Source organism: Anopheles bellator, chromosome 2, assembly GCF_943735745.2.
Source record: "Anopheles bellator chromosome 2, idAnoBellAS_SP24_06.2, whole genome shotgun sequence".
NCBI lineage: Eukaryota > Metazoa > Arthropoda > Insecta > Diptera > Culicidae > Anopheles > Anopheles bellator.
Window position 1 is genome coordinate 52,469,213 of NC_071286.1, and position 11,838 is coordinate 52,481,050.

The 11,838-nt window shown below is 51.9% G+C and overlaps 2 protein-coding genes and 1 non-coding gene across 3 annotated transcripts; 1 reads left to right on the plus strand and 2 right to left on the minus strand.

Moving 5' to 3' along the window:
• The first annotated feature begins 335 nt into the window (after positions 1-335).
• LOC131207697 (cGMP-dependent protein kinase, isozyme 1-like) lies at positions 336-6,081 on the plus strand. The gene is made up of 11 exons (XM_058200324.1): positions 336-1,754; positions 1,867-2,082; positions 2,139-2,506; positions 2,573-2,853; positions 2,935-3,104; positions 3,216-3,318; positions 4,592-4,855; positions 4,920-5,371; positions 5,440-5,603; positions 5,672-5,857; positions 5,919-6,081. Exons 1-11 carry the CDS (start codon positions 336-338, stop codon positions 6,079-6,081), a joined length of 3,786 nt encoding a protein of 1,261 aa, XP_058056307.1.
• A 118-nt stretch (positions 6,082-6,199) lies between these two features.
• On the minus strand, positions 6,200-10,139 carry LOC131208655 (lysosomal alpha-mannosidase-like). Its single transcript, XM_058201465.1, has 6 exons — positions 10,113-10,139; positions 9,478-9,584; positions 8,801-9,404; positions 8,607-8,740; positions 6,768-8,541; positions 6,200-6,705 (listed from the first exon to the last, which is right to left on the minus strand). The coding sequence occupies exons 2-6, from the start codon at positions 9,558-9,560 to the stop codon at positions 6,274-6,276; spliced, it is 3,027 nt and encodes a 1,008-aa protein (XP_058057448.1). The 5' UTR covers positions 9,561-9,584; positions 10,113-10,139; the 3' UTR covers positions 6,200-6,273.
• A 1,575-nt stretch (positions 10,140-11,714) lies between these two features.
• On the minus strand, positions 11,715-11,786 carry Trnap-agg (transfer RNA proline (anticodon AGG)). The gene has a single exon. It is a non-coding gene; the product is annotated as a tRNA-Pro (tRNA).
• Between the last annotated feature and the right edge of the window lie 52 nt (positions 11,787-11,838).

Genomic DNA, 11,838 nt, shown 5'->3' on the forward strand with positions numbered 1-11,838 from the left:
CTGCACACGTGACACGACGACCGGATGAAAGTGAAACCCTTCAATAGTCAACGTCATTCAGCAACGGCGCCAACTCCAATGAAATTCGTGTTCCGTTTTCGTTTGTAGGTTAAATTTTCGGATTTTGAAATCAAAACGAGTCATCGAGCGTCACCAAACGGCGCACGGCGAGCGTTTTGTCCCATTAACCCTGGCAGGGTGCCCAACCCCTCGCAGGAGCGATCCCACCGTGCCGTTCGGCAAGGTCGTTCGGTTAAAGTAGAACGCCACCAGCAAGCCCCAACAACCAGTACGACCGGCCGGCGGCCACTAATCAACGGGCGGCGGAGACGCGAATGGAGACGATTAAGAGGGAAAATATTCAGCTAGGTGATAATCGAAAGCTTGTGGGCACGATGGCCACCAGTGCCTCGGTAGCGGCACCCCAACCGCGCACACCACCGAAACTGGGTGCTAGGTCGCTGGAGGTGAGAGATGACGGAGACCAGCGGGTGCCAGGGCCGCCACTCGCACCGACCGACGTGGCCGACGGTTCGCGGCTGGCGAACGACGAATCAGTTCCAACCCCGAGTTCGCCGGCATCGCACCGTGGTGCGTGGTTTCGGAAGTCCAACACTTGCGGTAGCCTGTACGTGCAGTGCGCCTGTAACCCAGTGACCCCTGGTCAGTGTGGCAAGTCTAGACTGGAGACCCCCTTCGAGTCCAGGTCCGCGCAGCACCCGACTGCCCCGCAGAAGCAACGTCCAATTTCCCTGTCGGACAAGGACATTCGACGAGTCCGACCCCAATCGTTCGTCCATCCGGATAGCCCCACCACGGTCTACGGAGCAGAGAGCTACCAAGACGTCCTGGGAAAAGCGCTCACCTCACGGACCTCGGTTACGGCCGCTCAGACGACCTGCGGTGGCTACGAGATACTGCACACGGCCACGGCCGTTCGCTCCAAACGCTACTCTACGCCAGCCATCGGTACGAGCTACGCCTTCCATCCGGAGTTTGTGCTCCAGAAGCTCCCGAACGAACCAGGTCCAGCAACGCCACAACCCCTGGTGGAACCTCCGAAAGTGATCCCAGCAACTCCGGACGCTAACGCGCTAACGCGGGTTGTGTTCAAACAGCGACACTGCGCCAGCTACCCGGGCTTCCAGGAGAACGCGCACTTCGGGAAGTCGCTCTCGAACGGCACCTCGAACGCGTCCAGCCTCGACGTCGGCTGTGCCTGGGTGGAAGAGGAAGACAGTACCCAGGAGTATCTGGCCGATGTTTGCGAGCGAACGGACGATGAAGATTGGGAAAATACACCACCCTCGGCCACGTATCTGTCAACGCCACTAGGTCCCCTGGCGGGCGACTCCCTGAAGCCGGATGGGTCAAGGGTTCCGTCTAGCAACTGTGGCCACACCGAGGTGCTAATTGAGTCGGGCAGCAGTAAACCGAGCAGCGCTTGCGGTATTCCGGCGCGAAAAGGCAACGAGTATTTCGCAGGCGTCCGACCGAACGGCAGCAAGCTAAGTGTTTCGCTTGACAGTGTTGCCACCGGGACCGGTCGGTACAGCAGAGCCAACAGCAGTCCACCGAGTTCAGTGACGCACCTTCTCACGCCGCTGATACCGATACCGTCACAGCTCAACTACTCCGCCAAGGAGTACCTCATCCAGTCCGGCATACTCGGTCCAATGGGGAACGGGTCGTCGCTGCTGATGCGCAAAACCTCCAAGATCGTCCCGAACATCGACACACCGATCAAGGAACGGGTAAGCGAGTGAGGTGCTAAGTGGCCGTCCCATTCAGTGCGCCATTTAATTCGACGTTCCCAAGCACCGAGTGGCGGACGTTTTCTAATCCTGTCCTGTTCGCCCGTTGTAGATACGAAAAAATTCGGTCAAACTGTGGGGCAAGGTTCTGACCGAAGACCGGCGCAAATCCTTGTCCGGCCAGTGTGACAGTCTGCAGTCGTACGGCAGTGCGATGACGGTCAGCGGAGAGCACACGCTCGAGGACGAGCTGAACAGCTTGCGGAGACTGCTCCGGGCGCGTGATGAAGAGATCGACAAACTGCGGAGAGAGATCGATAAACTTAAGGTAACAGGTAGCAGCACGGTGCTATGTGACCCCTTCACTAATCTGCTGTACTGTAGAGTGTTTTGCAGCAAAAAGCGGTCAACAGTTTGGAGCAGCCGAATGTGGTGACCGCCGCAACGGCGGAACAGCATCCAAAACCAGGACTCGGGAGCCCGACCGGTACACCGACTTCGGGGAAGGGCTCACGGTGTGTGGCCGAACGAGAGCTACTGTCGAGTATACAGGCGAACTACGCCATGGCCGGACAACCCCTGTCCGAGCTGTTCGGGACGTCGGGCAACAGTTTCACGCTGAACCAGATGAAATCGGTCAAGGGTATTACGCTGCAGGCGATGAAGAAGCAGGGCGTATCGGGCGAAAGCTGTGACCTGATGGGCAGCCAATCGAGCGACATCAAGGTGCCGAAGTACAAGAAAGATTTCAGGTACGCGATGGCAGACCCTTTTTCGGGCGGACACTAATCTTATCTCTTTACTTTTTCCGCTCGCAGCGCCAAGCAACTGATCAAAGACGCCATCATGGAGAACGATTTCTTCAAGAATATCGACTCGCTACAGATAAGGGAAATTGTGGACTCGATGTACAGCCGGGAGTTCCGCAAGGGAGAGTACGTCATCCGGGCGGGCGACGCCGGTTCCCATCTGTACGTGTCGGCGGCGGGCGAGTTCGAGGTGATCAAAGACGGAAAAGTACTGGGAGCGATGGGTCCTGGGCGAGCGTTTGGAGAGCTGGCGATACTCTATAACTGCACGAGGACAGCATCGATACGGGGTAGGTGCGCGATCCGGTGAATCCTGTTTTCAATCAGATAATTTCGAATTATCGTCCACTTCGCTGTCTAATCCCATAAAGTGCTGTGTGATTCCCGAGTATGGGTATTGGATCGAAGAGTTTTCCAGCAGATTATGATGCGTACGGGCATGCAGCGTATCGAGGAGAATGTAAATTTCCTCAAATCGGTCCCACTGCTGAAGCACCTCAGTAACGACGTGCTGACGAAAATTGCGGACGTCCTGGAAGTGGTAAGTAGCTGCCTCGAGATGGCTCGATTATTACGGCCCCAGCTTCAAAAGACCGTTACTACAACACGTGCCGCTTCTGGGCACTTCACCTTTGCCGTGACATTGTTGCAGGAATTTTATCCCGCCGGAGCGTATATCATCCGCCAAGGGGCTGCCGGTGACACATTCTTTCTCATTAGCCAGGGAACGGTAAAAGTTACCCAGCGGCTACCGGGTATGTAGGGGGCCTCGGGCCATAAACGTTGTTGCTTCCCGCCAGTAACTACACTGCTGGTCAATAAAATAGGTAAAAGTGTTTAAGCTGCATTATTTGATCATTATTCAATTTGATAGAAGTACTAAAAATAAGATAAAGATAGTCTAAAAGAAGTGAAAAATTATAGGAATTCGCTTATTGCAAAAGAAAGCATATTAAAACGCAAAATTAGCCAGTATCCCGCGTATCCGCCGTTGTTTTGAAGCACTTCATTCATTTTCCTTGGCAGCGAATCGACCAAATCATGACAAATTTTTGCTGGAATGGAATACCATTCCTGCTGCACTTTTTACCACAATTCATCTTTGTTTGAAAAATATTGTCCAGCGAACTTTTGCTTCAAGGTATTCTACAAGTTTTCAATATATTCAAGCACGATTTCATTAGCTTCGCCATATGCTTGGGATCGTTTTTTTGTTGAAATACCCATTTCTGTGGCATATTTTCTTCTGCGTAAAACAGCATAACGTCTTCCATGATTGATATATACTCGAAAGTGTACTGTGTACTCTGAAATGCGGAGCAATACCAGATTATGAAAAATATCCCCAAATCATGATCAGTACATCCTGTACATCATGTACAGTTTTTCTGTAAGCCTTGGATGGAATTATTTGTCAGCAGGTCGCCGAACATTCCACTGAGAGTCTGCTCGAAACAAATATATTTTACTTTCGTCGCTCCATACAATATTATGCCGCTTTTTCGTAACCTTCAGTAACAATGTCAAGAACGATATTGAGCAGCAAACTGTTACTGTAATTTTGACTGTAATTTTTTTTAATCAATAGTGGTACTTTTCTTGCAATTGGCCCTGGTAGATTAGCTTCTTGCAATCGCCTATGGACAGGTTGGTTTGGGCTAATAATGTTATTTATTATTGAGCACATCATTCTGGACGAAGGAAACGGATCCGCTAACCAAACTGCTGCAACCAACGCTGTCCAAACTGATATGCGATGATCTGTCGTTGGCTTGGTTTTTCTTGTTTTACCTCGTCGTCGCCGACGATTTTTTTAGATTCACAATTGAAAACTGATTACAGGAAGATCAAATAAACCAACTCCTTTCAAGAAGTCGTGTGAAATTGCAGCGTTTACAACGAATTACCTATTTTATTGACCAAGCCATATCAGACTGCTGCTTACACCTATTTTATTGGGCAGCAGTGTAACTCTCATTATGTTTCTTCCTTAAATTCCTGGCTGTTTCCAACGCCTGCTGCGAGTAGGTCGTGCGGTGGACGAAGAAATTCGAATCCTGGTTCGGGGCGAGTACTTCGGCGAGCAGGCGCTCATTAGGGAGGACAAGCGGACGGCCAACATTATCGCGATGTCACCGGGCGTCGAGTGTCTGACGCTGGACCGCGAATCGTTCACCAAACACATCGGTGACCTGTGCGAACTGCAGGAGAAAAATTATGGCGACGAAGAACGGGTGCTCGCATTCCGGAACTTGGAGAACACTCAGCCTTCGCTCGGTTCCTGCCAGCCGGGTAAGCAGAGTGTGTGATGGTTTCTTTGTGACCTTCTGGTTGTGATTCCCGAATGCCTCCGTAGAATTGATGGACGTGAACTTGGCCGATCTGGAGGTGGTCGGAACGCTTGGAGTCGGTGGGTTCGGACGGGTCGAGCTGGTTAAGGTGGAACACGCCGGAAACACGCAGGTCTATGCGCTGAAGTGCATGAAGAAGCGTCACATCGTTGACACCCGGCAACAGGAGCACATGTACAGTGAGAGGAAAATTATGCTCGCCTGTCACAGCCCGTTCATCTGCCGGCTCTACCGAACGTACAAGGACTCCAAGTACGCCTACATGCTGCTGGAGGCGTGCATGGGCGGCGAAGTGTGGACGATTCTGCGCGATCGGGTTACGTTCGAGGACTCGACGGCCAAGTTCATCGTGGGCTGCGTGCTACAGGCGTTCGACTTTTTGCACGCCCGTGGCATCGTGTACCGGGACCTGAAGCCGGAGAACTTGCTTCTCGACGCGCGTGGCTATGCGAAACTGGTGAGGCTCTGGGCACACTGCCTTCATCTGCTCGTTGGTCCTGATTGGTCTTTTGGGGTCTGCCGTAGGTTGATTTTGGATTCTCAAAGTTCATCGGCTACAGCAGCAAAACGTGGACGTTCTGCGGGACGCCAGAGTACGTGGCACCGGAAATCATTCTGAACAAGGGCCACGATCGGTCGGTCGACTACTGGGCACTGGGAATTCTCATACACGAACTGTTGACCGGAATGTAAGGATCCGGCAGACTTCAAGCTTCAACTCATGGTCATGATTCGATGATTCCTTATTCCTTTTCAGACCTCCTTTTACAGCGGCTGATCCTATGAAAACGTACAACATTATTTTGAAAGGCATCGACATGGTCAGCTTTCCGAAGCACATGTCCCGCGCCGCGGTTAGCCTGATCAAACGTCTATGCCGCGATGTGCCTTCCGAGCGGCTCGGGTATCAACGGGGAGGCGTTCAGGACATCAAGAAGCACAAGTATGCCCCTTTGTCATTCCGCTCAACGGGCATGGTTTAATGCAGAATTTGGCTCTTGTAGATGGTTCCAGGGATTCGACTGGGACGGCCTGATCGCACTGACGCTCAAATCGCCTTTGCAACCGAATCTGAAGGGGCCGCTCGATATGTCAAACTTTGACATCTTTCCTAAAGACTTGGACATTCCACCGGACGAGCTGTCCGGGTGGGATGCGGACTTCTGAGAGCTTCACCGACCTCCGAGCCTCCGGTTCGATCGGTCCGTTAGTGATACAAACAATCTGCAATATGCTAGCAATAATATATTTGGACCGCCAGTAAAACCAACCAAACACATTCAGTTTCAAAATGCATTCTATTTTGCTACAGAGAAAAACAGAAAGAACTTATTACTAAGGTTGTGCAGTCTCTCTGGTCTATGGCCGGTACTCTAGCTGAAAGATGAACGTTCGTATCTGCATCGGATTGAGCACGATCTCGAAACCATCGTCGGCAATGTTTCGTCCAGTATCAGCCTCACTTCGCGGCCGAGGCGCAGAACGAGCTGGGTCCACATGCGAGGATCTTCCGGTATCGGACCCGTAAACGATGTACGAAGGATCGGGCTTAAACTTCATCCTGCTGGAGTCCTCCTTGAACTGGTTGGCAGCAAGCGTGGTTTCGCGCACCTCTTCGATGCTAAACTGGCGGAACACGTCCTGGACGTTGAAACGCACCGGTGCGGAGTACAGTGGATCCTCATCCGCCTCCAGGAGGTGCTCGAAGCGGACCAGAATACTATTATCGTGCCAGGGTTCGAACGTAAGCAGGTGTACGTTCAGCGGCAGCGACAGTGAGAGTGCAGAGTACTGGAAACAGACGGGAACGGTGGGTCAATGGAACCATTAGGGATAACCTTGTGGGTACTTACAATGTTGGTGTACTGCTTTTGCCAGTCTTCGTAGTTGACGTTGCTCACATCGCTGAAAAACAGCCAGTTCGGCAGCAGTACCTGGTTCTGCAGGAATCGCTCCCGAGCCTCGAGCGTAGGGCTGGTGGAGGTTTTTGGACCAAAGATGACCCAATGCTTACCGCGCGCTACCAGTCCCCGGCCGAACTCGGTTTCGTCCAACGCTTCGTCAACCCCAAACGCGTCATCGTGGAGCAACCGTCGATGCACCATCAACTCAAGCGAACCATCCTCCAAACTCGAGCCACCCTGTGCCCGGTCGTTCAACACGGCCAGTCGAAGGTTTGGATCTTCGAGCGCAATCCGGGCCGTCACGGGGTAATAGTTACCGGCCACTTTCTCCAAGAGATCCACATTCCAGGTATCTCGGTGGTTGCGCACGCGCTTCATCATTTCACGCCCGTTCGAGTCGGTCCAGAAGACACCGTTGGACTGGGTGGCGGTATAGAATCGGGACACGATCTCCTTCCCAATGCCATCCTCGACCGGAATCGGACCGACCATCCACTCGAACTCGATGTGATTTTCATCGGCGTACACTCGGACCACTTGACTGATCCAATCGTTAAACACCTGGTGGACCTCCTGGACGGTGGGTCCTTTCACCACCGTTAGCTGCACGGTTTCGGTGACACTTTTCTCGGTCCCGTTCGGGCGGAAGATGTACGCGCCCGACGATCGGTTTTGGTACTCGGCATTATTACCGAGAGCTCCCTCGTAATACACGAACGTCTGGTGGAGCCGGTTCGTTACTCCATCGACGGTGATCGAGCTCATGAAGCCGCTGCTGTCGAAGTTGATGTTAAGGTATTGGTTGCCGATCGTAACCTCCTCTTGCTGCCACTGTTTCGCGGGGATAGACGGTTTCTCTGGGGTCGCTGGTTCTTGCGCTGGTTGGTGCACGAAATCATCCACTGAGTCCATGGCACGGGTCACAAAGTATGATTTGAAGCCCAGTGGGGGTAGCTCGTTGGCGAGAAACACCAGTTCCGTGGTTGCGTTGCTGAACCGATAGCTGATGCTCTGTACCGTCTCAGGAATCGGTACGAGCTGCGAAGGAACCTCTACGTTGCGATAGTCTCGCACGACGTATCGGGCCCCGGTGATCGGAACGCGCACATACTGATGGCTAGCATGGGCGAGCGGATTGTACAGCGTCACGGTGAAGCTATCCTTCGACTCCGTCAGTTCACATTTGCTTACATTCAGCAGATGACAGGATTCAAAGGCGAACTTGTAAGTTGGTTCCGGTGCGGGTTCCCGATCAAGAGGATGCGCCCGTGCCCGACGGAATTGGGGATCGACGATTTGATTCAGAGCTGCCTGGGTGTTGACTTCGCAAGCTCCCATCGCTCGGTGCATCATACGGGTGTAGTCGTCGGACACGTGCTGCTTTTCGGTCCCGGTGATGGCATCGTGGTGCTGCATCACACCCATCGCCTCCCGCAGCACCGTCAGATGTGGTTCCATGTGTTCCTCCCGAGACGGGGCCAGTGCGGTAAGCTGTTTGCAAACTTGCAGCAAGTGATTTCCGACCCGCTCGTAGCGCTTGCTGGTCGGTCGAGACGTATAGTACCCGGTCCAGTACGAGTGGGGATCGGAAGCGTAAGGGAAGAAGTCGTCACTCTTCGTAGGCCACGTGATTCCTGTATCGTGCAGTGCCTTCAGATAGCAGGACGGTGTGGAGTAGAACACGTTCACGTTCGTACCACTCGCTTGCCGTGCGTTGGTGTACCTGTCATGAGGGTCCTGGTTAGTGATCGCCACGATCGAGTAGAACTCTCCCTCTTTCCTACTCACTTGATCAGTTTGTCCATGTTTTTGAAGTACACGTTAGCGTCCATGAAGGTGAAATCTCCACCCATCGTGAGGAGGATGTTGTTCGTACGGTAGCTTTGAGCCTGCTGATCCACGTAATATAGGAACTTGTCGACCTGCACGAAAAGATCAGTGAGAGAGAGCTACATCCCGAAACTACACTTCTTATTACGTACTTTGGCTTTGACGTTGTTCTCCGCCGAATAGCGCCCATCGATGAACGGCTCGTCGGAGCACAGGATATCGAAGCAGAACCCGGCCGGCGCTTGGTACAGGTTGTAGTGCACCCCAGTGAACAGCTCATCATCGTGCAGGTTGGCACTGGTCTGCCAAATCATTTCCGCCCGTTTGTGGTTCATGCGTTCCTCCTTGTCCTGGTAGTCGAGCCGGCCAAAGAACAGCCCATCGTAGCCCATCTGCGCCAACAGCGATGCCTGTTCGCGCGAGTGTCCGAACGGATCGATCTGCCATCCGATCCTTGGCCGTCCACATGCCCCGAACGTGTCGTTCAGCTTGCGCAGACCCCAGGTAAACTGGTCCACGATGCTGTGGTAATGGGCTGCCGCCTCATCGTTCATACTCCATGCTCCGCCAATGAATTCCAGGCGTCCCTCGTTCACCAACTGTTTGACCTGCTGCTGCAGTTCCTCCGTTTGCTCGTACCACCATTTGAAGAAGAACGCTGATTCGACGTAGATGAACTTACGCTCGGAGTTGTCCAGCAGCGACTGTATGACCGAATCGATAATGTACTGCACGCCGGCCTTCTGAATGCTCGTTCTACCTACGGAACCGGGGATCGGGGATAATGCGGGATTTGGCGTAGTACGCGTAGTCGTGGCGTTTCTGATACTCACTGCCATAGTAGTACTGATCGACGGTCTTCAGCCAACCCACATCGTCGTGCGTATGTGGCACCAGGTGGACGTTCAACATATTTTTCTTCGGTTTCGGGCACGACTGCAACGACAAAAGTTTCACCATTGGGGTTTAACCATTGGGGTCTTGCATTGTAAAACAACCGTAAAAGTGGGACATTAATTTGTAATGGCAATATTAATGGATTTTCGAAGCGGCTCAACGGGGCAACGGGCAGCAACAGAAAACGGCACAACGCTTATCGTTTGAAAACAACCCTTTCAGCGCTTTGTTCACGTTTGAATATTACCTCTTATCACTGCACTACATCACGAAGCAAGATTCAGGGATAGCTATAATCAACTTTGGGTGAAGTTCCGATCTCAAACAAAGCTGACTGAAACTATTTTAGTTTTCAAACTGTGGCCAACTCTTAAAGAATAATTTGAAAGGTCTACTTAAACTCTTTCAAAGTTCGCGAAAGTCCAACCGTTTCTTTAAAAAAATAATGATTATAACTAGTGACAATAATTTGCCAATATTGAATTATTCCGATCTCTTGTAGTAAAAACTAACACTGGGACAAGCCAAGTTCTGTCGCCGTTGTAAAATTGGCCTTTTTTTACCTACCTCATATCCGCATGATCGGTCACTAAACTTTCGACCAAATTCTTCGTACTCATCACTTTCGGCCTGTTGCTTGACGATCGTATTGCCGGTACGTCGGGCTTCCGACCGGAACGGTCCACACGAGACCAGTGTCAAGGTGCCGCAGATGAGAAGCACGGCGAAGAGCACCGTCACAACAGCCAGACGGCCGCAAATCGAATTGCTGCTGCGTTTTAGCATAGTTCAAAGATTATGCCTCCTGTAAAGGGCCGTGGTGAGCCACCGATTGTGTTCCTGTCCACCAGTAAGGAACCGTGCGTTCCGTGTGACTTCGCCGTTAACGGATGCTAAGATACACACTATTCCATTAGGCGGTTCGATCCTGCCTTCGAAAACTTGTTCCTTTATGACCGCGAATTGCGTTTAAGTCCACTCCAAACAGATTCCCGGGACCGACTGAGCGTTCCAGCGGCTTGCCCGGCCACATAAATCCGATGAACCCGTTGCTGATAATGAACTTGCGGTCACTCGCGGAGTCGACCGTTCTCTTTCTCTCTGGCGTATCGCTGGTTCCCGTGAAAGTCGATGAACTCGGACATCGGAGAGTGTTGGTGACCGGCTCTTCTCGGCTGCTGTGGACGGTGGGGAAGATCGTCTTGGCTTGATCACTGAGATAATGATCCTCTTCCGCCTCATTGATCGACGTGGTTTCGCGGCACGCATTTCGCGGTTTAGCTTCGGCCGCTAGTGATCTTTTTCGACTTGACCACACCAACACAAGCGAAGTTCGGGCGCACGTTTGTCTGTTTTGTTTTTGTTTGTTTGCTCTGGATGCACACGGTTTTCGAGCGGTTTTCTTTCCCGCGCGGATTCGTTACTGGTTCGTTTTTGTTTTCTAAACCGATTCTGCTGCGTTTGCTTTTGCGTTCGCTTCCAAAACATTTTTCCCGATCGGCGATCGAAAGCGAATGTTTCACTCACATTTCATTTTCACTTCAATCATTTTCGGCCCCCAGAAAAGGTGAATGTGGTGCTTGGAAGGTGCTTGGAGGGAAAATGGTCGAAAATTAATCCACACTTTCGGAGCCCTCGCCCGGGGGCACTGCTGGCGGCAAATGTTTGTGGGACGAAAGATTCGATCCGAGTTCGGTTCCGTCTGCCTGGAGAAAGGCAGTAAAATAATACGAGAAATGCGTGCCGGCGATGGCGGTGCAACAATTTGCTGTGTTTCCGATCCGACCGACAAGCGTGCATTGAGTTGTGCATTATCGTTCATCGTCGGTCCAAAGGTCTGACCGGTCTGCATCGGAAAACAAATCCAAGAACTATCGGGTTCACAAGAGATCTGGTTAAATGGTCTTTGAAAGAGGGTACTCTCGAAGCGAAGCTGCACTTGAAAAGGAAAGTCTTTAAGCGGCTGCAATCGAACAACTACGAGCGATAACCCCGTCGCTGCTGAAAACAAGCGTCATGGTTATTATTTAATGGCATTACAGTACAAGTACACGTCACGCGCAAATCAATTGAAGGCGCTTGATTAGTTTTTGTGTTTGTAATGAATTATTACTAGGCAGAACCAGGCGTTTGAGGAACCAAAAAGGGCGTTTGTTTCCAAACGCCGGTGGGCTCGTCCGGGATTTGAACCCGGGACCTCTCGCACCCTAAGCGAAAATCATACCCCTAGACCAACGAGCCCCATATCGAATGCAGACGCAACTATAAATTGTAAATGAAGCCAGCAACACTT

Bases quoted from the DNA above. Each gene is read 5' to 3' on its own strand.
- LOC131208655 (XM_058201465.1), bottom strand. From the start codon at position 9,560: ATGTTGAACGTCCACCTGGTGCCACATACGCACGACGATGTGGGTTGG. The intron at 9,405-9,477 runs GTATCAGAAACG...TTCCGTAGGTAG, and splicing joins CAGTACTACTATGGCAGTGA to AACGAGCATTCAGAAGGCCG. The intron at 6,706-6,767 runs GTAAGTACCCAC...GTCTGTTTCCAG, and splicing joins AAAAGCAGTACACCAACATT to TACTCTGCACTCTCACTGTC.
- LOC131207697 (XM_058200324.1), top strand. From the start codon at position 336: ATGGAGACGATTAAGAGGGAAAATATTCAGCTAGGTGATAATCGAAAG. The intron at 3,319-4,591 runs GTATGTAGGGGG...TGCTGCGAGTAG, and splicing joins AGTTACCCAGCGGCTACCGG to GTCGTGCGGTGGACGAAGAA. The intron at 5,372-5,439 runs GTGAGGCTCTGG...GGTCTGCCGTAG, and splicing joins CGCGTGGCTATGCGAAACTG to GTTGATTTTGGATTCTCAAA.